Below are 25,961 nucleotides of genomic sequence, written 5' to 3' on the forward strand. Positions count from 1 at the left end.
TAAATTGAATGTGTATTTTCTAACCTGATTTACAAGAGATTTAAACTTTACTGAGAAGTGGCTGTTTTCCTGCATAATCTGAGTAAAAACTGGTCATTACTGGCAAAATGAAAAATTCCCACTGCTTTACAGGATGTTTGCTTTTGCATTTTCTAACCCTTCCCTCAGGTAATCTTCATCCCCTGAAAAAAATAGTGGGAAAAGGTATTTCTCCTTTAGCTGGAGAGCTGGCATTAGGAATATCTTCATTAGCTGAGAAAGCCAGTTACTGCCCCAAATGGAAACATTATTTGCTATACTTGAATTGCCCCAGCACTCCTACTTCATGTGTTTGCATGTCTTTAAAAGAATCATTCTACACATAGACTTATTATTAAAATGATTGAAGTCGAACTTGTTCTTTTTTTTTTTTTTTCCAGAATGTGCATGTGAACCTGTCTTATAGTACAGCTATAGTCTTACATACGTTGCCTTATAGTACAGCTTCTACCCGCTGCCACTTGCTGCTAGCACACCAATACTGTGCCAGATCAATGGAATTATGCTTTCTAGGTCCATTATATCAACACGTCAAGAGTGAATTCGTTTTTTCCCCCTCAATCTTTGCTGTCTGAGCGTTGGCCCCTCCCCTCATGCCGGTTCCCCTCTCCTGGCAATGCTTTGGGAAAGAAAGTGCAAGTACCCCTCCGCTCGCCTTATTTAAATTATCTCCTTTCTGCCCTGCTTTTCGCCAGGGAAGCGGAGGAGCGAGGCGGATGGCTGAGCCTGCCGGGGAGAGGCTACCCTGGCTGCTCTCTGAGGAGGGCAGGAGGGAGAGAGCAGGAGCAGCATCCCTCGCTGCAGCCTCTTTTTTTATGCGGGCTGCCCCTTGCCGCTCAGCCAGCGCAGCCTGCCCCGAGCGGCGGGCCGAGCGCCTCCATTCAGCCGCATTTGGTATGCATGAGCACTGCCGTTCCCAGGCAGGCGGTGGCTTTCTTAAGGAGGACCGGTGGCTACAGCCGCGCCGCTCGCCCAGCCCAGCCCTCTGCCCGCGCCGGGCGAGCCCTGCCCTGCGGCGCGGCGGGCGCGGGCGGGATGCGCGTGGGGCGCCCGCGCCCTGGCGCGCGGTGCCGGCGGTAGGCGCCGTCAGGTCTGCGGCTCTTCTCCCGGCGGGACTTGTGGGGGGCCATGAACCAGACCGACGCTCCCCGGCCGCTCAACTGGACCATCCGGAAGCTGTGCCATGCCGCCTTCCTCCCCTCCGTCAGGCTCCTTAAGGTACGGTGACGGCCCGCGTTGCCCGCCGGCGGGCGTCTGCCGCTCGGCCTCCGCCCGGGGCACTGCAGACGCTGCTGCTGGAAAGTTAATTCCGAAATAGTCCCAACCCCACTATTCATTAGCTTCCCTGCTTCCTTTAAGACCCCTTGCCAGTACCTGAAGGTACCGAAATTGCGTGTCTGTGCTCCAGTTCTGCGCGTTTATCAGTCGAGAAAGGTCTGGGAGAGGGCTAAAAAGGGAGCAGGGGATGGTGGAGATCATCTGTGCTTCTACTCGCCTTGTCTTAAAAAAATGAAGCGTGAACTTCTAGGGATGAAGAGGAGTCTGTTTCTAAGGTGTGCTCCTTTGTGAGCAGTCCCCTGCCACCTGTTCTTTGGGGTTACCTAGTCCCTAGGAAACACCCGAAGGTCCAGTACCGCACAGACTAACGAGTAAGCGGAACAGTATGCGAGTGGACAAAGACTGTCTTGGTTCCTTGAGAGCTGTGCATAGGAGCAGGGTCAGAGAAAGACCGGCAGTGCAGACAGCGTCAGTGAAACTTTCTGACGTTGATTTTTTTCTTTGTAAACCAAGTGGCACAGTTGTGCAGGTGCTTTTGAAGGTGTTTTAAAATGTGCTTTCCTAGGAGATAATTATTAATTATTTGAAAACAGTATTTGGGATTATAGACAGCGGAGGGCTCTTAATCTCAGCACGCAAAGTACCACTACTACTGCGTGTCCCACTGAAGCTGTTTTAGAGACATTTGTAACTGGAAAACAAAATATCTTGGATCAACTTTCTGATGAAAAAAAGGTTACATTGAACTGAAAAATCTCTGTTCTTGGAACTTCTTAATTAATTGGGTTATACAATGAAAATTTAAACAGTATAGTCAGGTCCCTTTAGGCTTCTGCACCTGTAATATGTTTTATAAAATGCTGGATTCATTACACTAATCATCTCAGTTCATCTTAGTACTTGATAGCTTGGCTTTGAAATTAATATGCAGCCAGGTAAAACATGGCTACTCTAACAGTGTATTAGAAGGTAATGTTTGGTATAACCATTTGATTTTGTGCCGGTAGCTTTGAAATTAGGTCAGTCTTCCTAATGCAACATATTTGTACAGTAGTGTAGTCTATGATAGTGCACTTAGCAGACATATATTGCACGTATAGTTATTGTATTTGCGATGCAGAAGTGACCATGCTGTGTATCATAACAGGTATTTGTCACAGGAAGGGGCTACCCTAGAAAAATATTTCTGTTTCCAAACCAGATGTATGGCTGCTGGAAGGTACATTGTGAGCAGCTCCAAAGAACAGAGGAAAGATAAAACTTAGATTGCTGAAAAATCAAAATATAACTAATACAGAACAAATCAGAAAGTGGTGTTGATTCTCTTGCAAAGGCTCCCCTCCCAACCCCCGCCGCAGAAGCACACATTCGAATATCCATATTCTACAAGTCAGATACATTTAGGAAAACATAATTTTCCTGAGGTGTGAGAATTCAGAGGTGGGGAATGTTATTATCATTCTCGATATCGGGGGGGGGGGGGAAAAAGTCTGCAATATTTCTTTTTTGGCAGGCAAATGTTGCCCCCTGTGTATGGTTTCTCTTCATTGCACATTTTAAGGGCGAACGTTGCCATTAATTATTAAAAGAGCTGACTAAAAATGATTTTCTGAAGCTACAGCTATAACCTGTTAGTTATAACCCAGAGAGGGAGTGGACCCTGCAGAGTTAACAAGAGCAGGGCAAATAACCACAGATAAGCAACCTCTGCACGGAGGGGTGTGTGAGGTGTGGGAGAGACCACAGCAAATGAGGTGAGGCTCTGGCACCTTCCTGAGCTGATGAGCAGAACTGGTTAATTGGAGAGGGAAATGCATGTATCAGCATCTTCAAGGCTCCCAATCAGCTTAAAATTTTACTTGCAATATATACTTCTTATCTTTGTCTTTTATTATTTAACGTGTTCAAAGCAAGTGATTCGCGTAAGAGCAGGGCCCCATTGTCCTAATTCCTCAAAAGACAGAATAGCCAACCTGAAGGAATTCTCCTGTCATGAAGAGCTATTAAGGAAAGAGTGTGGTAACAGCAGCATTAAATTACCAGATGAGCAGTATAAATATTTTCCTGTTTTTCCTCAGGGAATTTGAAAATTTTTATATATACAAATTCACTCATCAGAAGGGTGCATGTATTCTTTTCTCTTTTGTGTCTTTCTCCAAAAAAAAAAAGAAACCCTTTTTTTTCCTAAATGAAAGGTGCTCCTGTAAATCCACAAACATTGGAAAGGCAAGTGCAATAATCTAAGCTCATTTTTTAATTGCCCAGTTTCCAAATGGATTAAGTGGTTTTAAGGGCTAATGCAATATTGTTTCTCAGTAGATGTCCTGTAGACCCTTTTTTATACAGCCTTTCTCTGCAGAGAATGCCCTCAATACAGAATAAACTTTGAAAAAGCTGATATGTAATGGCATGTTTTTATTATTATCTGCTTTATCTATGGTTGCCAAACTCTATTTCAATGTACATTGTAAATTTATTAAGAGTAAGAGAATATAAAATATCATTGTGTCTTTGTCATTTCCATGCTTTATTTTGGTCTACCAGAACAAAACAACTAAATGACATCATTAAGGTCAAGGATACACCTTTGCCTGAACTTGTAAGAATGAGAGATAGCAGAGATTTCCTGTTTTACATGCAAAAAAAATCACTGTGGCATGACCTGGACCTTGGTAATAAACAGCACGAACTTTTCAATTAATTCTATGTCTTCTCAATGAGAAGTTTAAAGTTCTTATCCTGTGGATATAATTTTAAGTGGAGCATCAGTGCTTTCACACTGATGGATCTAAATAAACACTGGAATCTAGGACTTGCATGGAGGCCTCTCACTTTGTATTACTCACTAACAAATCTATAGGATTGTCTTGAAGTGACTGGTTTTAAATAAATAATAAAAGGTGGTGTCATGGTTTAACCCCAGCCAGCAACTGAGCCCCACACAGCCGCTCACTCGCTCCCTGCCGGTGGGATGGGGGAGAGAATTGGAAGAGTAAAAGTGAGAAAACTCGTGGGTTGAGATAAAGACAGTTTAATAGGGAAAGCAAAAGCCACGCACACAAGCAAAGCAAAACGAGGAATTCATTCCCTCCTTCCCATGGGCAGGCAGGTGTTCAGCCATCTCCAGGAAAGCAGGGCTCCATCACACGTAATGGTTACTTGGGAGGACAAACGCCATCACTCTGAACGTCCCCCCCTTCCTTTTTCTTCCTCAGCTCTATATGCTGAGCATGACGCCATACGGTGTGGGATGCCCCTTTGGGCAGTTGGGGTCAGCTGTCCCAGCCGCATCCCCTCCCAGCTTCTTGTGCACCCCCAGCCCACTCGCTGGTGGGGTGGGGTGAGAGGCAGAAAAGGCCTTGACTCTGTGTCAGCACTGCTCAGCAGTAACTGAAACATCAGCATGTTATCAACACTGTTTTCAGCACAAATGCAAAACATAGCCTCATAATAGGTTCTGTGACGAAAATTTACTCTATCCCAGCCAAAACCGGCACAGGTATTATTCAACAGGTAGGCTATGCTCTTGCTCCATTCTGTTCAAATGGTGTACAGTGCTCTGTTGCCTGAACTGACATTTGATGCGGCTCTGGCCACAGTGGCCTCATTTTATTTAGGTGAACTAGGATCATTTGCAGATGCTGTCCAGCTTTGCTCCCTATGCTTTTCTTCCAGGCATGTGTTCCTGTTCTAACCCACTTCACTAATACCCTCATGTTTAGGTATGGTTTATAATCCTGTTTTCTCCGTTTTTCATTTTCTAACAGACACACAGAGTACTAGGAGCTGTATTTGAAGTACAGATTGAAACAAATTATTGGAGAACATTTTTACGACTTGTGTCATCAGCTCATCCTTCACTGCTCCCATTTTTTCCCCTAATAAATTTCCTGTAGCACGTTCCATGCTGGTACTTTTTGTAGTTGTTTCAATATACTTAAACACATGCTAACACACCGTCTAATACCTTCCCATTTGAAGTAAGAGGATTAAGAAGTGCCTTGAGCACATATGCAGAGGGGGTGGCTTTGTGCAGAGAGGGGAACTGTCATTCTCCTGAGATGGTCACATTAGTTCCCAGAGGTGGCTTTCCAGCAGTGACTTGTCCAGCTTCTGTTTCTCTACCTGAGTTCTGAAGCGTGTTTCTTTGTGTGTTTGGCCAAGGTCTTGTTACCTTGATACTTTTTTATTTCTTTTAAGGACGGGTTAGTATTAGTGGCAAGCAGTCCTGATCCACTTTGTGCCATTGTATATGTAAGAGCTTTGTTCCAGTTGCAGAAAGCTCTGGTAGTCACATTTCTGTTTTATGCTCGAAGAGAGTTTCTGAGTCTCCACGTCAGAAGAAGAGATTGCCTCCCAGGAACGGAAGTCAAGTCCAAATGGCAGGATTTAGAGAAAACAGACATTTTAGAACAATGTTGTATGAGTGACATCATACTAAAGACTTCACTCAGAGGACCCTGTGCCCTAGGAGAGACTGCAGATGTTGCACTTCTGCTTGGGACAGATATGATACATGCCATGGAATCAAGGAATGAGCAATACACTTAAAAAAAAACCCCTAAACTGAGAGTAGACAGAGGACTGAAAAATAAAAAGTCTGTGATGTGCAATAAGCTTAACACCACAGATTCAGAGATGTGCATGTGTAGAAGTACTGTACTAAACATTTGGAAAGCAACAAATTACCCTGCCTATTTTTTCTTAATAAAAATTTTTATTACTACTAAAATTTTTTATAATTAATTTGAATTGCATGTCAGTAGGTAGACTTGGAAGGCAGGAACTTTGGAAGGGCCAGAGGAAAGGAAACCGAGTGAATCAGAAGAAACACTGGAGAAAATGTTTTGGCTAATTTTTCCCAGCATACAGCTCAGTAAAAATGCCTGCTCAGCTCTACCAAATAAATACAAAGAACATTTACCTAACCTGGGCAGCAGTCTAATGTAGCTCCAGGAACTGCTGGAAGCTTAAAGAGATGAGACTTTAAATTTCTTACCAAATGAAAAACTAGATCTTATTTTTATTAATTATTTTTATTTGATTGCCCTACCAAGAATGCATAAGGTAAAGCAAGAGAAAACTCAAAAGCTAAAAAATGGTTCATTAGAATGAGACAAAAGTGTCTTTTAAGTGTGACAATATATACATATGAAATTCTGGCTGGGCTGAAATATGTGAAATAGAAGTGTGCACAATATTTCTACTGCTACAGTAAGTTTGGTTACATCCATAAACAAGGTATCTACAGGAATAAAGACTGGGAAACACGTGGCAGGGTTTATTAAAGTACATGGTGAAATACCACACTGTTCAACAGCTTAAATCACCAAAATGTCGTTGCTATTTGATTACCAAATATAACTTTATTTCGGGATACTTTTAAAAAACCTCATTCGTCAAACTGAATGAAAAATTTGCTTCTCCAGAATGGTGGAAGAATGAAATATGTTCTTTATAAAACAGTAAATATTTATGCTTCTGAACCCTCTACTGTGAGAAGAAGTGACTGTAAGAGAGGAGAAAGCTATATCTTTTGGAGTTGATTTTATTCCTCACGTGGATTTGAAAAAAAGGTTATTGGACTGATAGAATAGTCCTATAACACAGGGAAGATACTTTTGATAAATAATTTTTAAAATTACTTGTAAGTGGATTTGTGTGCCATAATCATGAGGTGGTAATGTTAGATTGGTTTATCGTCTTCAGAAACAGAAGTGTAAGCTTTTTATGCTATTTTATTCACTATCAATGAGAAAATGAGCAGAAATCTAGACACAAAGGCAGTAAAAATGTGTAGATTTTTTTCTCTTAGCTAGTCTTTTGATGCCCGGTTGGCAGTGGGGTCTTCCAGTTTATCACTGCTTAATATTTAGAATTGATTCTGATTATTATTTTAGTTAATTTACCATATCCACCTTTCAAACTGCAGCAAAATGAGAGGGCAGGTTTACTAAGTCTCGATTGAAAAACTGAGATACTTGGAACAAATCCTAATGCATACTGTTATCATTAGCGAGCTGGCGCACTCAATGTTTCTGAAAGTAATATACAGATTACCGACAGTAAAATAGGGGTAGTGATTTACCTGTGCCTGCACTCAGCTGCTTACTGACTTAAACTGTAGTAACGAATGAGCCAGCACTATGCTTGCTTCAGGAGGATTTGATGCATTCTGGGAAGTAATGACAGTTCAGCTCTTAGGATCAGACTGCTTAAAACACAGGCATGTAGAAAATATCAGTCAATGTAACAATTTTCTTGTAAATTCACAAATAGAAAAACTAGTCACATCTCTCGGTATGGTGGGATGTTGTATACAGTATGAAAGATAGATGAGTTTTAAGAGTGCATACAAGTTCTGTTCAGAAAGAGATTATTGGATAAACAAACTTCTGTCTTCCTGCCAGAAAGATCATGGTTATATCTATTACTGTTGTAATAGATATTGCATGTTTTTGACTCTAATTCACAGATTTTCTATGGTGCATTATTTGTCCTTAGAAGCCCAAAAGCCATGTTACCAGCAAAGAGAAAGATTCTGCTTTCTGTTGTCTGTTTTGCTCCTGTGCCATCTTCTTCATCATTTAAGGATGGCAGGAAAGAGACCTGGCTAGGGCATTGCTGTGCCTTTGCAGTCTCCTGTTTTATCATCAATAAATTAACACAACACTCCAAATCGGGAGCAATGGGTGTTGCCATGTAGCTTCACAGCACCTTTGCACAGGTATGCTTGCATTACTGCTGCTCAACTGTTAGCTGCACCTCTAGTACTTCGCATTTTATAATCAAGTAATGGCAGCGCGGTGAAGACATTTTACAGCTGGGGTTGAAGAACTGATAATATGCCTTTTGGGGGCTGCACATTCCCAAAAGCTGCTTATTTCTTGAAGTCATACTTCTCACCAACGGTGAGATGAGCTGATCCTTCTCATGTGGCGCCTGGACATGATCATGTGTAAGGAGTTTCTGACAGATTATGTCAGTTCATTTCTTCTGAAAGGGAAGGAAATGTGGAAGCTGTTAATGAATTTTCCTTTTTTATATACAAAAGTAGTCACTTTGTGTGGTTAATTCTTTGGTGCAGTGTACATTTTTTATGTGATCAAAGGTGAATCAGAGCTTGTTAGCAGTTTGTCTTATCGACTGAATCTTTTCCATGAATATGACTCAGGTTGGTGACCACTGACTTGGAAGTGATGTAGCAGCAAACTATTTTCCACAAGAAATATTATCCCAGTTAAGAAAAAAGAAAGGGAGAAATCAAAACAAAAAGCCTAGCAGTAGAAGTCATGTTTCCATGGGATATCCTACATGTAAAAGAGGTAGACATATCAGTGCCATTTTGAAGGAGGAGGCTATAGTCTACTAATTTCATGTAGAGGGAAAAATAGTTTTGACTTTCAGGTTGGAAAAGGCTGTGCGAATGCAAAGTTTCTTCTTTTAAACCAGAGCATTTTAGAAAAAAAATGGCTTTTCTTTCTAGGTATGTCACTGCCATGTGAGTGCTTTTCAAAAAGAAGTGATAGAAAAGGTAATATTAAATTTTCAGTCCTCATGCAGCAGCTAAGGTTTAAAGCTTTACAACAACTGGCTGTTTTAAAATAAGGAATGGCTACAGGTTTTTATTCTCTTGCATGTCAATATTATTTTGCAGTGCTTTCCCTAAATCCAGAGCTGTTTCATCAGTGTCTTTACCTTTGTCTTAGAAAATACAGTGGGGTTTTGCTGCCTTCTGTGCCGCATGGCCAATGGGCTACAGTGATGAATGTGAGGAATCAGAGAAGTCATCCGGGGTTGTCCATGTTTCCTGCACGCAGAAGGACTTGGCTCATAAATGGTCTCTGCTTCGCATGACCCTCAGTCTTTTCAGATTTGAATACTTACAGGAGGTGGCAAGTGGCCTCAATTCCCACTGGCCTTTGCAAGAATTGATAACATATGAAACACTGCAATAAACTTGCCTATCAAAAAGTAAATGCACGTTTCCTAATTTGTGACTGCATGAGAGATGCTTTATGGTCTTGTTTCCAGATAAATTTAAAAAAAAAAAAGTAGCATTTTTATGTATATTAACAGAATAGAAAAAAATTAAAGCTGGTTCTGAACAGATACTATTGTTTTAAAAAAAGTTGCAAAATGCTAAGTACAGAGGTCATACAACCAAGAAGCGGCAAATACAATGCCGCTTGTTAGTGGAAACCTGTATTAACAGCATAAGATTTTAATGTTGTTCTGCAGTACTGTTCCTTATGTTTGAAAAGGTGCTATGTGAAAAATTCAGGGCACAAGACCATAAAGTAAAGCTGAGTGGTTTTATTCCACCTGAATTGCTAACAAGACTATGCTACAGTGTAAAAATAAATGCCCTTGGGTCTCTCTGGAAATTTATGTCAAAGCCGGTAATAAAGCATGAAATAAAATCACTTCATCGAAAATATCTTTCATCCCCCAAATAATATGATGACATGAAACAGTCTGACAAAGTGCTTTTAGCAGTGTCAACGAAGTTACTGAAGAAAATATTATGAAAATTAGAAAATTATGAATTATTATGAATATTAGAAAAATACATTCTTATAATGTAATTAAAACAATCATCAGGCTCATTTTACATTAGTGAGAAGGTGATTGAGTGAAAACATTGTCTTTCAGTTGCCTTTTTCTTCAGCTTTTGTGGGTAGATGCAGAGGGCAGATGTAGTTACTTATTGAGCCATCATAATTAAGAATTTAAGGAGGATGCACCTCATTGTTTTGTTACGGAAGGATCCAGTTTTTTGAACTTTGTGATTTACTAATCAGCATGGCATGTTGCTGCTGGGTCTGTTGTAATGCAATATCACACCTCAGTTTCCTAGTGTGATGGCTCGACATGCTTCTTTGCATACAGCTAGAAAGAGAAACCAAAACTACAACAGGATGAACTAATTACAGGATACCCTGAGGACCTTCCAGACTGACTTTTCTATGATTGTAGGTAGAATTTTCTAAGTTTTCTGAATTGCAGAAGGCATTTTCCAAATACACTCTTGTTCAGCTTCTGGGTTCAGTACTTCAAATTACTAGGTGGTGTCTTATGCAGGAGGCTGTATTTGATGAACAGTGTTTTTTTCTGGCTGAAAATTCTGTGTTATCAAATTAAAACTGTGAAGATCTGTACAACCTAGCCATAATACTGGTGCTTTTCTCAGTTTTTTTTCCTACATTTCTGCCCACCTCCCTGCTGGCCCTTTTCCAGAACTGCATCACTCAAAGCAGTTTTCTGACATTTAGCTGCTTAGCCTGTACTCACAGAAGCAATAGTGCTGCCAGGTTATGATGGCAATAATAATAGCAAATAATTTGCTACATGCAGTACAGTGACTGAGCCATCCAAGGAAGAGGTCAATTCCCTCTGCCTGCAGGATGGGTAGATCAGGCATCAAGATTGCCCAAAATTCTCGTTAAGACAAGCAAAGCAGTAGTTAAAGGTATCCCTTTGGTTTTGGATGTGATGGCTGTAATTTTATATCGTCTTTGATATAGCTGGTTGTGAAGTAATACTGCTTGGAAGCCAAATACTTTTTTAAATTATTCAGGTCAAATGCAACTTTGTCTTAAGAAAGAATATGATGCCAATTTTTTAGAGGTCCTACACTTACTTTCTTCTGTGAGAACAGGGTAAATTGGGATACACCATGAAAAGAGACCCCCAAAAGCTGCTAACTTTATCCTGCCACTAGCAGGACTACTTCAATATACATAATTTCTTACAGATGTTTATCTAAGTTCCTAAAGCCATAACCCTCATAGGCAATCTTTTAGTGTGACCCTATCTATGCCATCAGGAATATTTTTCTGTGGTGTCTGCCTGGATCTTTCTTGCTGCACTCAAAGTCTATGATTTCTTGTTTTGCCCACTATGAGCAGAGGGGACAGATATAGCAGCCTTTCGTGCTTAAAAATTCTTGTGTTGTGTTTGGAAATTGGCTAGTTTAATAGATCTGCTCACGACATATGGCTGTTTGTCATCTTCCAACATAGATTATTAGATTATTTATTCCACTATTTCCTCCACGGAAGTTAGACGGATTCCCTTGCTGCTTGCTTTTTTCTCTCTTTCTCTAGTCTTCAGGTGTCTTACTAGAAAGGCCAGCAGGGACATGAGGGACTCCTGCTCCGTATTCCATGGTAATCCTAGCTCTATAAACTGGGGAAGGGTTGATAAAGAAACAGAAGGTACCACAACCCTCTTTCATTTCTGTCTCCTGAAGAGACTAAATAACATTTCTGTTAAATCGCCTACAAAGTCTTTCTGATTTAACTGACTTTACAATAACGTGAGTTGACTCACAAATACCAGTCTTCAGGGAGAGGTTTGAGGGGAGACAATAATTTTATTTTCACACAGTAGAAATATTGTTTTTGTTTCTTGCATAGTAATAAAACCAGTGCTTTTTAGTGGTCGCATTAGCAAATAAATTTTAAAACGCCATGTGGGGGACAATCAGCAGCACAGTACTTATTAAGACACTGAACTTCAAGCATATATGCTACCTTTATTACATACAAATGAGGAAATTTAATGTTTATGTGCATTTCTCTGGAATAGAAAGGTAGTTTTGATCCTTCTAACACAAATTTGGAGGGAAGGGAACAAAAAAGGTTTTCAGAGATATCCTACTGGGATATTAAATGTGATCAGGTTATTTTATCTTGATACATGTGATTATTTAAGAATAATTTAAAGATCTGATCTATCAAGCCAAAAATATCCTGTGCAGTTTCTTATTAATGGTAACTGTGGGAGATTTAGCTTATTCAAGATGGGAATTGTAAATTGTTCATAGGATTTCTTCCCCTTAGAAGCTGCTGGCTGCTATTACTAACATCCAAGGATGAAGTTTTTTCTTTTGGTTACTTTTATTTCTTAAGTAGTGCAAATTTCCAGTTTTATTTAATGTTCAAAAATTCTCAAGTGTTACTAAAATGTCCCATGATAAAATGGATGTCTGTAGAGTTAGAACAAATGAGAACTACTTCTTCACCCAATATTGCAGTCTGCCAGGGATGTGACTACAATAGGAAGTCTTTAGGTAAGTACTGAAACTGAGCAAATTGTTTGCGCCAAATTATCTGACAAATTTAGCATCTCAGTGCCATGAAATATGTTAGCACAGATAGTTTCCACTAATTTATTTAGGACTCATCTGAAATCCAATTGAATCAATGGAGACACTTTCACCAGTTTTTAGGGGGTGTGACCCTTATTTGCCAGATAACAGAGCCTGAAGCTTGAAGCAGAAACACTGCAATAGTCCAGGGTAGGTATAATGTACATTATGTTATTTCGATTCAAGACTGGGCACGTTCAGGTATCTCTGCTGCAAATAGTCATGTGCATAACTAATGCTGCAAAGTTTTTCCATATCAAATCCCAAATCTACTCTCCCGTTAAAGTAAATGAGGAGGGCAAAAAGCTGAAGCAAACTACTTAATAGGATTAAATAAATATTAGTAGCTGCAGAGAAATGTGTGGAACATTTACTAATTGAATTGATTAGCAGCATAGCATAGAAAAAAAAAATGCTTTTTCATTTTCTTTGAGCAGTGAGGATATCGTCACTATCCATGGCAGTTCTAGCCCTTGTTTGCATTGATGCAATCACAAAATGACATTTTATTACAGTTAAACCACATTAATGATGGAGTGTTTCCTCCCAGTGCTTTGGAATTGCATAGTGAAGTATTCTACTTTAGCTTGCTTTACGGAATATGCTTTATTTCAGTATCAATGTGATCACTTAATACAGCAGTGCTTCAAGCCTTGATAACTAGATTCTTTGTGACAGTCATCCCAACCTTAATTGTACTCTTAGCCCTTGTTAGTAAATGCTTATTTGAAAGTCAGAGGTCATTTCATGTCAGGAAGGATTTCTCCCCAATGGTGATTTAAGCTTGGCTGATGTGGCAGTTGGACCCCAGTTCTGGGACACACTCTCTTCCTTGGTCTTAGACAAAGCAAGGTTAATACTGCAAAATCATCTGAACTGGCTTGTGGCTCTTCTCCCGTAGCATTTCTTCCTCATGCCAAAATGCTATTGCATGGACTGGATGTATATATATAGTCCAGAAAAAGGTATCTTGCAGATGAAAAATCCCAGTTTGGAAGCACCTATTATATATCAGCATGAGTAAAACTAGCATTAACATCCTCAAAGTTGCCTTATTTTTGTGTGCTCAGAATTAATATCCCTTGACTCTAGATTGATTTTTCAGAAACCGCTGAGGCAACATTCTCTGGAAATAACAGTCCCAATACAACCAAAGTCTGTATCAAAACTGCTCCATTAAAATTTTACCTCTTTCTGGATTTCCTGTTCTGTCCTTCCATGATGCAATAGGCTATGACTCTGAATTTCACGTTTAAGGTCTTCCTCAGATACTCAAATTATCTGTCATTAAAACACTTGCTTCCTGCTGTGGGGGCTTTCAACTTTTCACTGTAAGGCCACAGGCAGCATAACATAATGCACTTGTTTCAGTGCAAAAAAGATTCAGTAAGGAATGAGATACCATAATTAATTCAGGTAGTTGATATGTGATCTGAATACTCTATGAATACATAAATGCTAAAACACATTATGCTTAAAGCAGCAATTATTATTATATCCCACTTGTTTGGATTACGTACATATTAGTAGATCTCTGCTCGTACTAGATTTTTCTCAAATTCCATTCATAAAAGTGGGTTATTTAAAAATAAAAAATTGAAGTAGGTTAGCAACAGAAATATTGACAAGATATTATAAGTAAAATAAAGCAGATAAAAATAGAAAGGTTAACATTAACACAATGTCTTTTAACTTCATGCACAGGACAAAATACAAATATATTTTAGAATGTCATACCACTAATATCAGTTTGTTGCAGAAAGTTTATCTGATCAAGTTAATCCTTTCACTAGCTCCTGTTCACTGTCTGCGTCCTGATCTCATTCCGGAGATAGCAGATTACTAGTCCCAGATCTGAGCTAAAATTAGTTAGCTCATCCATGTATACTTAGAATCATAGAATATCTCGAGTTGGAAGGGACCCATAAGGATCATCCAGTCCAACTCGCTGCTCCTTGCAGGACTGCCTAAAACTAAACCATATGACTAAAGAGCGTCGTCCAGACACTCCTTGAACTCTGACAGGCTTGGTGCTGTGACCACTTCCCTGGGGAGCCTGTTCCAGAGACCGACCACTCTCTCAGTGAAGAACCTTTCCTAATGTCCAGTCTGAACTTCCCCTGACGTTCCATTTCCTCGTGTCCTATTGCTGGTCACCAGAGCGAGGAGATCAGCACCTCCGCTGCCCCCCTTGAGGAAGGTGTAGACTGCAGTGGGGTCACCCCTCAGCCTTCTCTTCTCCAAGCTGAACAAGCCAAGTGGTCTCAGCCGCTCCTCCAAAGTCTTGCCCTCAAGGCCTTTCACCATCTTGGTCACCCTCCTCTGGACACACTCTTAGTAGTCTGATGTCCTTCTTATATTGAGGTGCCCGAAACTGCACACAGTACTTCAGGTGGGGCCGCACCAGTGCAGCGTAGAGTGGGAGAATCACCTCCCTCGGCCGGCTAGCTATGCTGTGCTTGATGCACCCCAGGACACGGTTGACCCTTTTTGCTGCCAGGGCACACTGTTGCCTCATATTCAACTTGCCATCAACCCAAACCCCCAGATCTGTTTCCATAGGGCTGCTCTGCAGCTTCTGGTCCCCCAGTTTGTACGTATAACCAGGATTACCCCGTCCCACGTACAGAATCTGGCACTTGCTCTTGTTAAATTTCATACGGTTGGTGATTGCCCAAGCTCTCTAGTCTATCCAGATCTCTCTGTAAGACCTCTCTACCCTTGAGGGAGTCCACAGCTCTTCCTAGTTTATTATCATTGGCAAACTTAATGTACATTCAACTCCTGCATCCAGATCATTTATAAAAACATTAAAACATTACTTGACTTCCCATTTGCTATTTTACTCTCAATACTAGAAACAGTGGTGGAAACTGGAGTTCATGGTGTCGTGGTTTAGCCCCAGCTGGGAACTAAGCACCACGCAGCCGCTCGCTCACTCCCCCCCGGTGGGATGGAGGAGAGAATCGGAAGAGCAAAAGTAAGAAAACTCGAGGGTTGAGATAAAGACACTTTAATAGGGAAAGCAAAAGCCGCGCACTCAAGCAAAGCAAAGCAAGGAATTCATTCACTCCTTCCCATGGGCAGGCAGGTGTTCAGCCATCTCCAGGAAAGCAGGGCTCCATCACGCGTAATGGTTACTTGGGAATACAAACGCCATCACTCCAAATGTCCCCCCCTTCCTTCTTCTTCCCCAGCTTTATATACTGAGCATGACGTCATGTGGTATGGAATAGCCCTTTGGTCAGTTTGGATCAACTGTCCTGGCTGTGCCCCCTCCCAGCTTCTTGTGCACCTGGCAGAGCATGGGAAGCTGAAAAGTCCTTGACTGGTGCAGCGACAACTAAAACATCTCTGTATTATCAACACTGTTTTCAGCACAAATCCAAAACATAGCCCCATACCAGCCACTATAAAGAAAATTAACTCTATCTCAGCTGAAACCAGGACAGACAGCAAGGTTGAACACGAGGCAGCAGTGTCCTCTTTCAGCAGAGGGCCAGCTGCATCCTGCACTGCGTTAGGACTGTAGCCAGCAGGGGTCAAGGGAACTGATCCTTCCCCTGTCTTTGTGAGATCGCATCTGAGTGCTGTGTCCAGTTCTGGGCTCCCCAGAACAAGAAACATATGGACATGCTGGAGTGACCGTGGTGGAGGCCACTAAACTGTTCAGGGAGTTTTGCACATGACATGCAAGAGAGAGCTGGGTTTGTTCAGCCACAGGAAGGGAAGGTGGAGGGGAAGTCCTGTTTCTGGCTTTCTGTACCTAAAAGCAGGGTACAGAGGAGATGAAGCCAGAGGTTTTTCAGAGATGCAGTGTGTCAGGACAAGAGTAGTGGAAACAAGCCATCATAAGGGTGTTTAAGCACTGAAACAGGTTGTCTGCAGAGGCTGTAGACTTTCTGTCCTTGGAGATGCTCAGAACTGAGCTGTATGGGGCCTGAGCAGCCTGATCTAACTGCAGCTGTCTGGCAAATTGTGTTTTCCTGATCTGATGTAGTTTGCAAAATGGAGCAAAGAGTGTTAATCTCCAAAGAAAATGTCCTTGGTTTTGCAGGTGTCTCTTCTCTTTCAAATGTGGGCAGAGATATATTTTTAAACACTTTCTTATGCAGTACAGAACAGAACTGCAACTGCTAGGCTGTTATTATAGGAGCTTCTTGAATTCAGGAGTTGTCAGAAGAGTCTTCTGAAGTTAGTCTCAATGCTTGGTCGCAGCAGATATATTAAGGGTGAAAGGTGACAAACTTTGTATGTACTCTATGGATGTGGAGCAGAGTGGTTTGTAGGTACATACTACATTGCAATTATGTTCTGGAGTTGTTTTTGCTCTAGCAGCTTTGCAGCTGAGTGTCTCACAAATTTGTTTGGATGGCTGATTGTATCATGATTATAGAAACGGATTTACAGCAACAGGCAGCTTTCAGAAAGTTCAGTCAGTCATTGTGACTCTGACTCTTTAGCATGCTAGCGGTTGAGCTAGCAATTTATATCAGCTACATGCTGTCAAGCTGTTTGTTATCTGTGACCTACTTCATTTCAGATTGAATATTTACTTGTTTCTGCACAGTTACGCACAGTGGGGCTATCAGTCATTTCTTTGGCAGGACTTATTTTGATAAGTCTTTATGAATAGGGCTAGGCACCACTGGCAGCTATGGTGGAGGAAGCATCCCGAAAGATCCTGAGGCAGGGTTTTTTCTTCAGGCTCTGGCTATCTCCTTCCCAGAAGGATCCTGATTGTCAGTTAACAATGAGATTGTGTTGCTGCAACCATGTCCGCAAGAATGATAGGAAAATGGTGTGCAGGATGAGGAAGGACAAAGTGTCTGCAGTCTCATCTGTTATGGGTCCCCTTTGGATGATCCTGCTATCTACAGCAGAGGCAGTGGTTGATGTGGGGTACGACTGGGTAGAAACTGGGACCTTCTGGGCAAATTGAGAGGTCACAAAACAATGGGAGCCAGGTCTGACAGAGGCCCCAGGTTCTGGGGCAGGTTAGCCCTGGTCATCTCAACGGAAATGGCCTCAGTCAGCCCTAAGCTGCAGTGGGCTCACTGCCCCACACCCAGTTTCCACAGAAAACTTCATGATTTCTACAGTGAACCATGGCCATGGACACAAGGTCACAGTCCCCAGAGAACTGCTCCAGGGCAGTGCATGACGATTTGCAGACAGGGATTGCAGTGGGGGCAAGAGGCGTTACAGAAGATTGCAGGGCTGTGACCTTGAGTACAGGCAGCCAAACGCCTAGGAGCTGGAGAAAAGAGGTTGCAGAGGAAGATTGCATAGAAAGATGGTTTCAGGCTGGTCAGGGAAATCGGAGCTCAAGGCCTTGGACAAGCCCTTGCATAGGGATGCAATAGTGATCAATTTTTTTTTTTTTTTTTTTGGAGGGAGGAAAAGAGCATTGAGAGGGGCTGTGGAAGACTTTGCAGTCTCACTTGAATCAATGTGTCATTCTGAGTGTTTGCTTCTTAAAAGAACTTAAAGCAATCTAGTAAACTGAAGGTTTCATTAATTCCCTGCTATCTTTCCCATTTTCTTTAGATAGGCAATTTAAACACCATTATTTGTATAGGCTTATTGTACATGTACACTCAGTTGAAATATATTTTGGAAAAAAAGCTTTTTAAACTGTGAATTGTATTTTACAAATAATTTTAACTTAAGATAAATATATAGTAGAATATTTTTTATGAGTAAATATTCCCCCTTGCAGAGTGTACTGATGTGACCAAATTTTCAGGGTAAACCACTAAGCAGCCATTAGACTATGGCTTTTTCTCAAGAAGCTGTGCTGTATTTGAAGCATTCATTGATCAAGGTATTCATATGGAAAATACAAGCAAAAGTTTTTCTACTTTAGGGAAAATATAAATTCAGTATTTTCCCTGCACTCTCAACCTCACTGTTCCTTTTTCAACAGAAAATGTCTGATATCTTTCTGAAAAGCGTAAGAATTGTTCCTTCAGTATTCGTATTGGGGCTCATACCCCTCAGTTGCTGTTTGTTTGTAGGGCAGGCCTTTTTTTTTTCTGATTGTTACACATTCTTTCACCGGAAGTACTTTTCTCTTAAGCCTACTATGTATTAATAAACCAGTGCTGCGGAGGAATCACTCGACTCTAGCTGAGCTGGATGTATTCACATATATGCTCATACATATCCTCGTAGTCACAGTGCTAGCTATGATATTGCACCTTAGAATGATTGTGGGTACAGTTTGAAGAAGGCTATATGATGTAAGAGATCACAAGTATAGCTATTAGTTTTGTCTTATAAGGATAAGGAAAACGAAATCTGTATCCACCGAAAGTATGTTTGCACAGCAGAGGGAACAAGAAGTCTTCTGAAGTCTCCACCCTGCTTATAGCTCTGTACTGAGACATTGAAACTCAAACCTTCTGACTCAAGATGGTTTCAGATGCTCTGGAAGAATTATCTGCCCTTCCTCTTCCTTCCCTCTTCCCAGGAATTGTCCAGAGGCTGTTTTCCTTTTCTTCTCTTCTTGAAAGATGAGCTAGTGACTATACCTGGGAGCAAAGTGTCAAGTCACAGCCAGTTCTTCTGAAGGTTCTGGAGGATCCTTTCTCAAGTACTGTGGTCGCAACACCTGCACTTCTTTCCAAAGCTAGAAGACCTAGTCAGATTATTTCACTTCTGAAGCATGGAAGATTAATCACCTGTTAAGGTTGTGCAGCTATATCAAGCCAGATGACATATGAGTTATTCACCAGTTATTCACTGGGCCTTGGGCATCAATGATGCTTTGAGCTCTGCTGTTTCTTCCCTTTGGCATATGGCAAAGGGTTTTGTGAGGATTGAAAGTGTTTTAATTAGAACTAATTCAGCTAAATATAGAGATCTCCAATATACTGAAGGTCAGGTCATATGATTTCTTTTCCAAATGGCTTTGAATTCTTTAAAGTATTAGAAACTGATCTCATGTTTCGTTTTAAAACATTTTCTCAACAGGAGGTGGAAACAAAAACTAATTGCAGTGAATTAGGAAGATGGTTTCCTCCACCATATTTGAATGAAAAACGAGATAGAGAAATATTATTTTTCTTAGTAAATATATGGTCTGTTGTATGTCAAAATATAGCAATTCTGGTAGAATTCAGGTTAAAAAAAAATTCTTGGACTCTTAATTAAGTTACTGTTTGGATCATTCAGTGTGTTTAAACATGATGTGGTCTATTAGTAGTCATTATTCTCATTGACAAATAGATGCCTAAGAAACATCGTATTCACCTCTCAATATTTTACAAAACCCATGTTTGGATTTATACTCAGGAAAAGTAGTAGGACTCCAGAACAGTACCTTCTCAGTTTGTGATGCTTTCACGTTGTATGAGCCAACAAATTTAAGATTGATTAATTGACTGAGAAATCTCCAAAGAGAACTCAAAGGAAGAAAGAAGGTAGCATTAATGATTCAATAGGTGATTCTACGAGTTGTGAGCCACTGAGCTGAACCAATATGTCAGGACAGTGTTAGATGGACTGTATAGCTTTTTCTGATGGAAGATAAAAATATGGTTCAGCTCATTCATGTACTCACTAAGTACCCACCGTTATGTCTTGGGCAAATTTACTGTTTTGCACATTACGTATATAATTTGGGATGGGTATGTATTTGTCAGCTTTGAATGACCTGTATTTCATTGGTAAGAAAGTTTACTGAATCATCTGCATATTCCAGCCCAGACCTAATGCTTTCTGTGACAGAATACACAGTTTGCACAGATAATTTGTTGTTTGTTCAGGGCTGTTTTAATTTCTTTTTTTTTTTTTTCTTGAACCTTCACAGTGAAAGATGATAAATTTAAGTTACTGCCTCCAAGGCCATGCAGAATGAAGATATAAACAAACTATTTATGAGATATGAATCTCTACCTAAGAAAATGAAGAGTGTCTGATATAGCTACTTTAGATTTTTTTTTTAAATGTGAAAATTAGATATATACTTATGATAAGAGCATTAATAATAATAATCTGCCTGTTCTCAATCTTTGCAGCAATAGCACAATGATACATGTAACTGAGCTGAATAAAACAAGATGCCGTCTTTTCCATACCCAGTATCTGTGCATAAACAAACCAATAAAAAGCAGTCTAAACAAAATGAGCTTAACCTAAACTCTAATTTTGTCCTAATCTTGTAATTGCTGCAAGCAATTACCTGTTAAAGGAAAAAGAATTAAGAGAAAACCTTGTCACTCTCTTCAGAATGACTTTTTGTTAGGAAATGGTTACGCTACCCCAGTAAACGTGTTAATAACCTGATATTGAATGCTTGCCTCTTTGTCTTACCTCCAAGTCCTGAGGGACTTCACTGAGGTACATATATAGACAGCATGGAGACCTATTGGATCAGAGAACATGCACTGTTTTAAGTTGCAACCTTGGCTGGTTTTGGCTCAAGTGGTAGCATATAATCTTTTTCTATTTTATGGTCCTTGCAGCTTTCCTGACTGGAACCATATAATTGCAAAACAGAACTTAGGGGAAATTAGGCCCAGAATTCTGCCTCTATCCTTTTGTAGACTCTGGGTTACCTCTACCTATGACACAAGCATTTTGCTATGGTGCTGGGATATGAAGCTATAAAATGAATTATGTTGTAAAAAATGAATGGTGATTTGAAAATAAAGTCCAAGGACAGTTTCAGGGCTAATGCCGAAGTAGGTAATTTTTTTAAAAAAATAGATAACATAACGCATAACAAGTGATCTACTGATTGCTTTTCTTTGTGCCTGTATACATAACACAAATGATAGTATTTACTCAAAAATATAAAACAACAATGCATTTCTTAAAAAGCAGATAGTGATAACAACAGAATAAAACAAACAACCAAAACACTTGCCAATACCTAAGTTTGGCACATATTTGAATTCCTTTCATTAATTCATGCATTTTAAAAGATTTTTCTCCAAATTAAGAATATCACATCATTTGCTATGAATGATAAGGTCTGCTTCAGGAAGCCAAAGTATAAGGATTGCAGATTAAAATTAAGGTAAAACAGTAATCCTGCAAGAGAAAAGATTAGAGGGGTGATGCTGAATTAAATATGATACCTCTATAAACACCACTGCATACATTCTTCATTTAGTAAATCTATACTGCACATTCAAATTTACTCTATTCATATGGTAATCTATCATATCCAGTTTTTCAGCTGCAGAATAGGAAATGTTTCCCAAGCTGCAAGACAGATTTTTACAAAGTAGATTCAGCTTTCATTTCTTATTGTGAGATTGATTATTTTTGCTTGATGGTGGTCATTTGTATAAGTATGTCAAGTATATTTGTTACTTACGCAGTTGTCTGAATTTTCATAAGGTAATAATGTACCAACAAAAATAATGAAGATGTCCATTTTATCTCCTTTGTGGTATTAGTCTATAAACTTAATTTGTTCTTGATATATTGCTGTGGAAGCTGTCTTTATTCAGAATGGTATTGTTAGTCTGATGCATTTGTGTGGTATCTTCAAACATGGCTGGATCTGGCAATATTCCAGATCAAAATCATAAATTCTACGGAGATGATCAGAGAAGGTGCTTGTACAGGCTACACTAAGGCCACACTCAAATGGCACTAATTTTTCAGTCCCTGTGTCTGGATTATACGCAATACTGCTCAGATGTGGTGTCTTATTTTGTAGAATTTATAAGATCTATTTTTGTGTACTTATATACAAATAATTTATGACCAATTGAAAACTTTCACTTTGAGCTACTAGTGACAAATGTCTCTCTCACAAGTTTGCTATGCGTTATTTTACAGGAAATGTGGTATCATATTTTCTTAGTGGACTTCCAACGTTCTTATCCATTGGTGCATTAAAATATATATAGTATTGAATTCACCTCAGTTATGATTGTTGCTTGGGTGTTGAAAGTAGCAAAGACAAGAAGGCTTGCATGATCCTTTTATGATATGAAATTCAATTTTTGAGAGTAGTGCAATTTTTTTTAGTTCCCTTTTGAATAAGTCTAGCCCAAATATAGTGCTACTGATCTCAACTGGCAAGGTTTGTAGGTCTTTGGTTATTCATGCACTTCATTTGTAAGGTACGTGCTCCTGCTCAAATCAGTTGGCAGCCCCAGCTGTGCTAATTGCACACTGTTCTGGAGGCTGGCAATGATTCCAGTTCATTGGGTTGCATATAGCATATGAAGATACAGTTGACTTCTTTAGTATCACCTTATGGACCATCATGAGACATCCCGTGAAGAAACTCATTGTTGTTTGATTGTCTTACCTAAAACCCCACAATGTGAAGATTTATGACATCCGTTGACAGTTGACTTCTGCCTTTGTTATAAGAATGCAAATCTCTGCAAATCCACAAATTTCTATTGTAGAGGACATTTGCTTTTGTGTGGAACGGTTTACTTTTACAGAGCATCTTTTCCGCCTGGATGGCTTGTCTTTTCAGGTTACATGCAGTTTGTTGCACATTCACAGTTTGCATTTTTTTCCTGCAAGGCCTGTAAATCAGACGTTCCTGGTTGTCTGCTGTGTAACATGAGATCTATAAGGCACATTTTTGTCCTTGACATGACACGATAGTTTATTTGCAATAGAAATGTAGTTATTTCTTCAGATCATCATTTTGGCTGTGAGACATACCTCTTTTGGCTTTGATTTCCAAATATTAATATTCAGCTACTAAACCAGCATTAGATTGCTTTGTGGATATATGTTGGCTATGATGAGCTGCATTTGAGTGTAAAATGTTTGGCTGCTTCTCCTGCACATGGAGTGTATGTTCGGTTTATATTTTCTGGCACTTTTTTTTTTCTTTTGATATTTCTCTAGCATGCAGCTTTTTGTTGTTATAGTCCTCAGTAGACCTGAACAGAAAATAATTTCCTTATCCTGCCAGAAGCACTGAGATTTCATAAATTCTTTCCTACTCCACAACAAACCTGAGATTGCCACCCCTTCCCTTGATGACTCCTGAGACATATAGAAAAGCTCAGTTCAAAAGGTCTTCTAGTCAATATTTAATTATTATATCATCTTTCTTGTGTGTTCCAATAAGTAACTACTGGTAAATTCCTGAAGGTTATCCAGGTGGGGTTTTAGTAAATTGCCTGTTATTTAATTAAATAAATTTTTCTTCATTATAATTAAAACATGATGAATTTTTAGGACAAATTTTCTTTTTATTTAAAAAGATAAGATTCTTGTATAATTCACTGAGCAGTTTAAACATCAGTTAGAAAAAAACCCCATAAAATATTAAATACTTCAAAAGCTTTTTGTTTTTATTTTATTTGAGATGAACTTACATTCCAAGAACTACTTCCCTTTTAGGGGATCTTTACCAATTTCCAAAACCTAAATTAAATTCTCATTTATTGAATGCAAATTAAGAATTAGTAAATGATAATAAGTCAGTACTCTAGGGCCCCGTTCAACTTAGGCAGAGCAGAGAGACCAGGCCACAGGAGTTTGCAGGCATATTACACAAGCCTTGTACATGACATAGGCTTCTTATTTTTTCTGTCACCCACTCTCATCTTGATCAGCATTTGTTGCCTGTTCAACAAAGAGCATAGGAACAAAGCATTCAACGTCACCTAAAATGGTTTTAGTTGATTCTTTCAGATCAGACACCTGTATTTTTCAGCCTCTATGGGGAAACAACTTTTTAAATTAGGGACTATCTAATTTTTTTTTTTTTTTTTTTAAGGAGTCCCCTCATGAGTGCCGTACATCTAGCCCTACCTGTTCTTCTGTTTTGAAACTGGTGTCTGAAAATGTCTCCCAGATGCCCGTGACATCTTCTTTTGTAGTACTGAGCCAGCAGCTTTTCTCAGTCTTTAAAGAGGACAATGCATTTTGTTTACACATCTCTACAAGGGATCAACAGGATGGCTGCTGCAAGAATAAAAAGGAAAATAACAGAAGTAGATTTTGGAAAACGCCAGGATTTGGTTCAAAGCCCAGTGATTTATGTTTGAAAAAAATACATAATATAGATTATTCCCCTTTTCCAGCTCTCGTTTATACACCTGACTTTAAGCCAGATCATTTTAATCTGGCAAAAGCTAATGGCTGTTGAACGGGGAGGACCTTTCCTGCTTCTTCAATGCCAACTACTTTTTCCCCACAAGCCCTCTTTTGCCAGTATCAGCATTCATGTGGCCACATCCTGAGCAGGGTAGCAACAGATCCAGCTCAGAAAGAGCTCCACTTTTATCAGCGCAAGGGGAAGCAATGGGAGTGAGCTACCTGGGGCAAGAGAAAAGTGTGATTGTCCTTTTTGGATTTTTACTAGATGTAGCAAAGTAACCACAGCTTTAATGGATGTCTTTTCATGGCAAACTATTCAGATTCCTTTTGAAAGCATATTTGTTCAATACAGTAAGTGCTTGATACTAGCTCCTTCCTTCCTTCATATGATCCTTTGCACTTCAGATTTTTTTCTGTTTCTGCAGTCATCAGTGAAAATTACATGCTTCCTGTTTGCCAAGGAAGCAAATTCAGTCTGCATTATTAGCATTTTGGATACCCTGTATATTGTCATTTCCTTTTAGTGGCAAACCAGCCCAGTATATTCTTGCTTTCACCTCCCTCCTTACCCCTATACTCATATTAGCACTGAAATAATACTCTGGGCGGTGCACTTCCATGAATTATTGCATTTCTTGAGCCTTTAAGTTCTTCTGGCTGTGCGCAATGTGCCTTAGATTACCATCAGCAGCATGCAATAATTTCTAACCAAATGCATTATTTTCATGTCTTACTAGCTAAATGAGTTATATTCTATTGACTGTGTACATAATTGTCTAAGAAACTATTTCATGATCCATGCCTGAGAATTTCTATATTCTAATAATGTGTGTTTTGATTTGGGGCTTTTGCACTCCTTAGCTTTCTTCTTGAGCATCAGCAGTCAGAAGTGATGTTGATGGGTCAGTAGGCACATTGCTATGGTTGCCCTTATTTGTTCATTGTGCCAGTACAACTCATCAGTCCCTGTTTTTTTAAGTTTTGACCTGACTTTTAAATGCCTCTGAAAACATAAACCCTAATAGGCCAGGCCATTCACTGTCTCACATCAGTCTTGCACAGCTAGCAAGTCAAAAACACTTGGTGTTGGTATTTGTGTACAGTGCAGCTTCGTGACAAATACATATAATCAACTTAATTTTAAACCAGCAAACTTCACACAAGACTTCTTTTGACCTTTCTTCCTTAATCTGTTTTTATTTATTTTGAGTCCAAAAGGTGGGTGCACACATATATGTATATACTGTGCAGTTTACCTATATGTAAATTTGATATGCATATATTGAATTGCATTTAGCAATTCATTCTCTCTGTGTTTTATCAGTAATGAAAATGTTATTACCAAGAAGACTAAGACTGGATAAGCAATGAAAAGCAGATGCTTTTCTCTCTCTTTAAATCATCTTAAATTGTGACCTGCAGGAGGATCAACAGCAGTGCTGGTATA

At 39.7% G+C, this 25,961-nt stretch overlaps 1 protein-coding gene across 1 annotated transcript in view; it reads left to right on the top strand.

Moving 5' to 3' along the window:
* Positions 1-1,152: 1,152 nt before the first annotated feature.
* The window catches only part of TRPM3 (transient receptor potential cation channel subfamily M member 3), a 288,488-nt gene continuing 263,679 nt past the window's right edge, over positions 1,153-25,961 (top strand). The window contains exon 1 of the mRNA XM_072858792.1: positions 1,153-1,257. Within this exon, the coding sequence (XP_072714893.1) occupies positions 1,168-1,257 (90 nt within the window). The 5' untranslated portion in view covers positions 1,153-1,167. The remainder of the gene's footprint in view (positions 1,258-25,961) is intronic.

This window comes from Ciconia boyciana, chromosome 4 (genome assembly GCF_034638445.1).
Source record: "Ciconia boyciana chromosome 4, ASM3463844v1, whole genome shotgun sequence".
NCBI lineage: Eukaryota > Metazoa > Chordata > Aves > Ciconiiformes > Ciconiidae > Ciconia > Ciconia boyciana.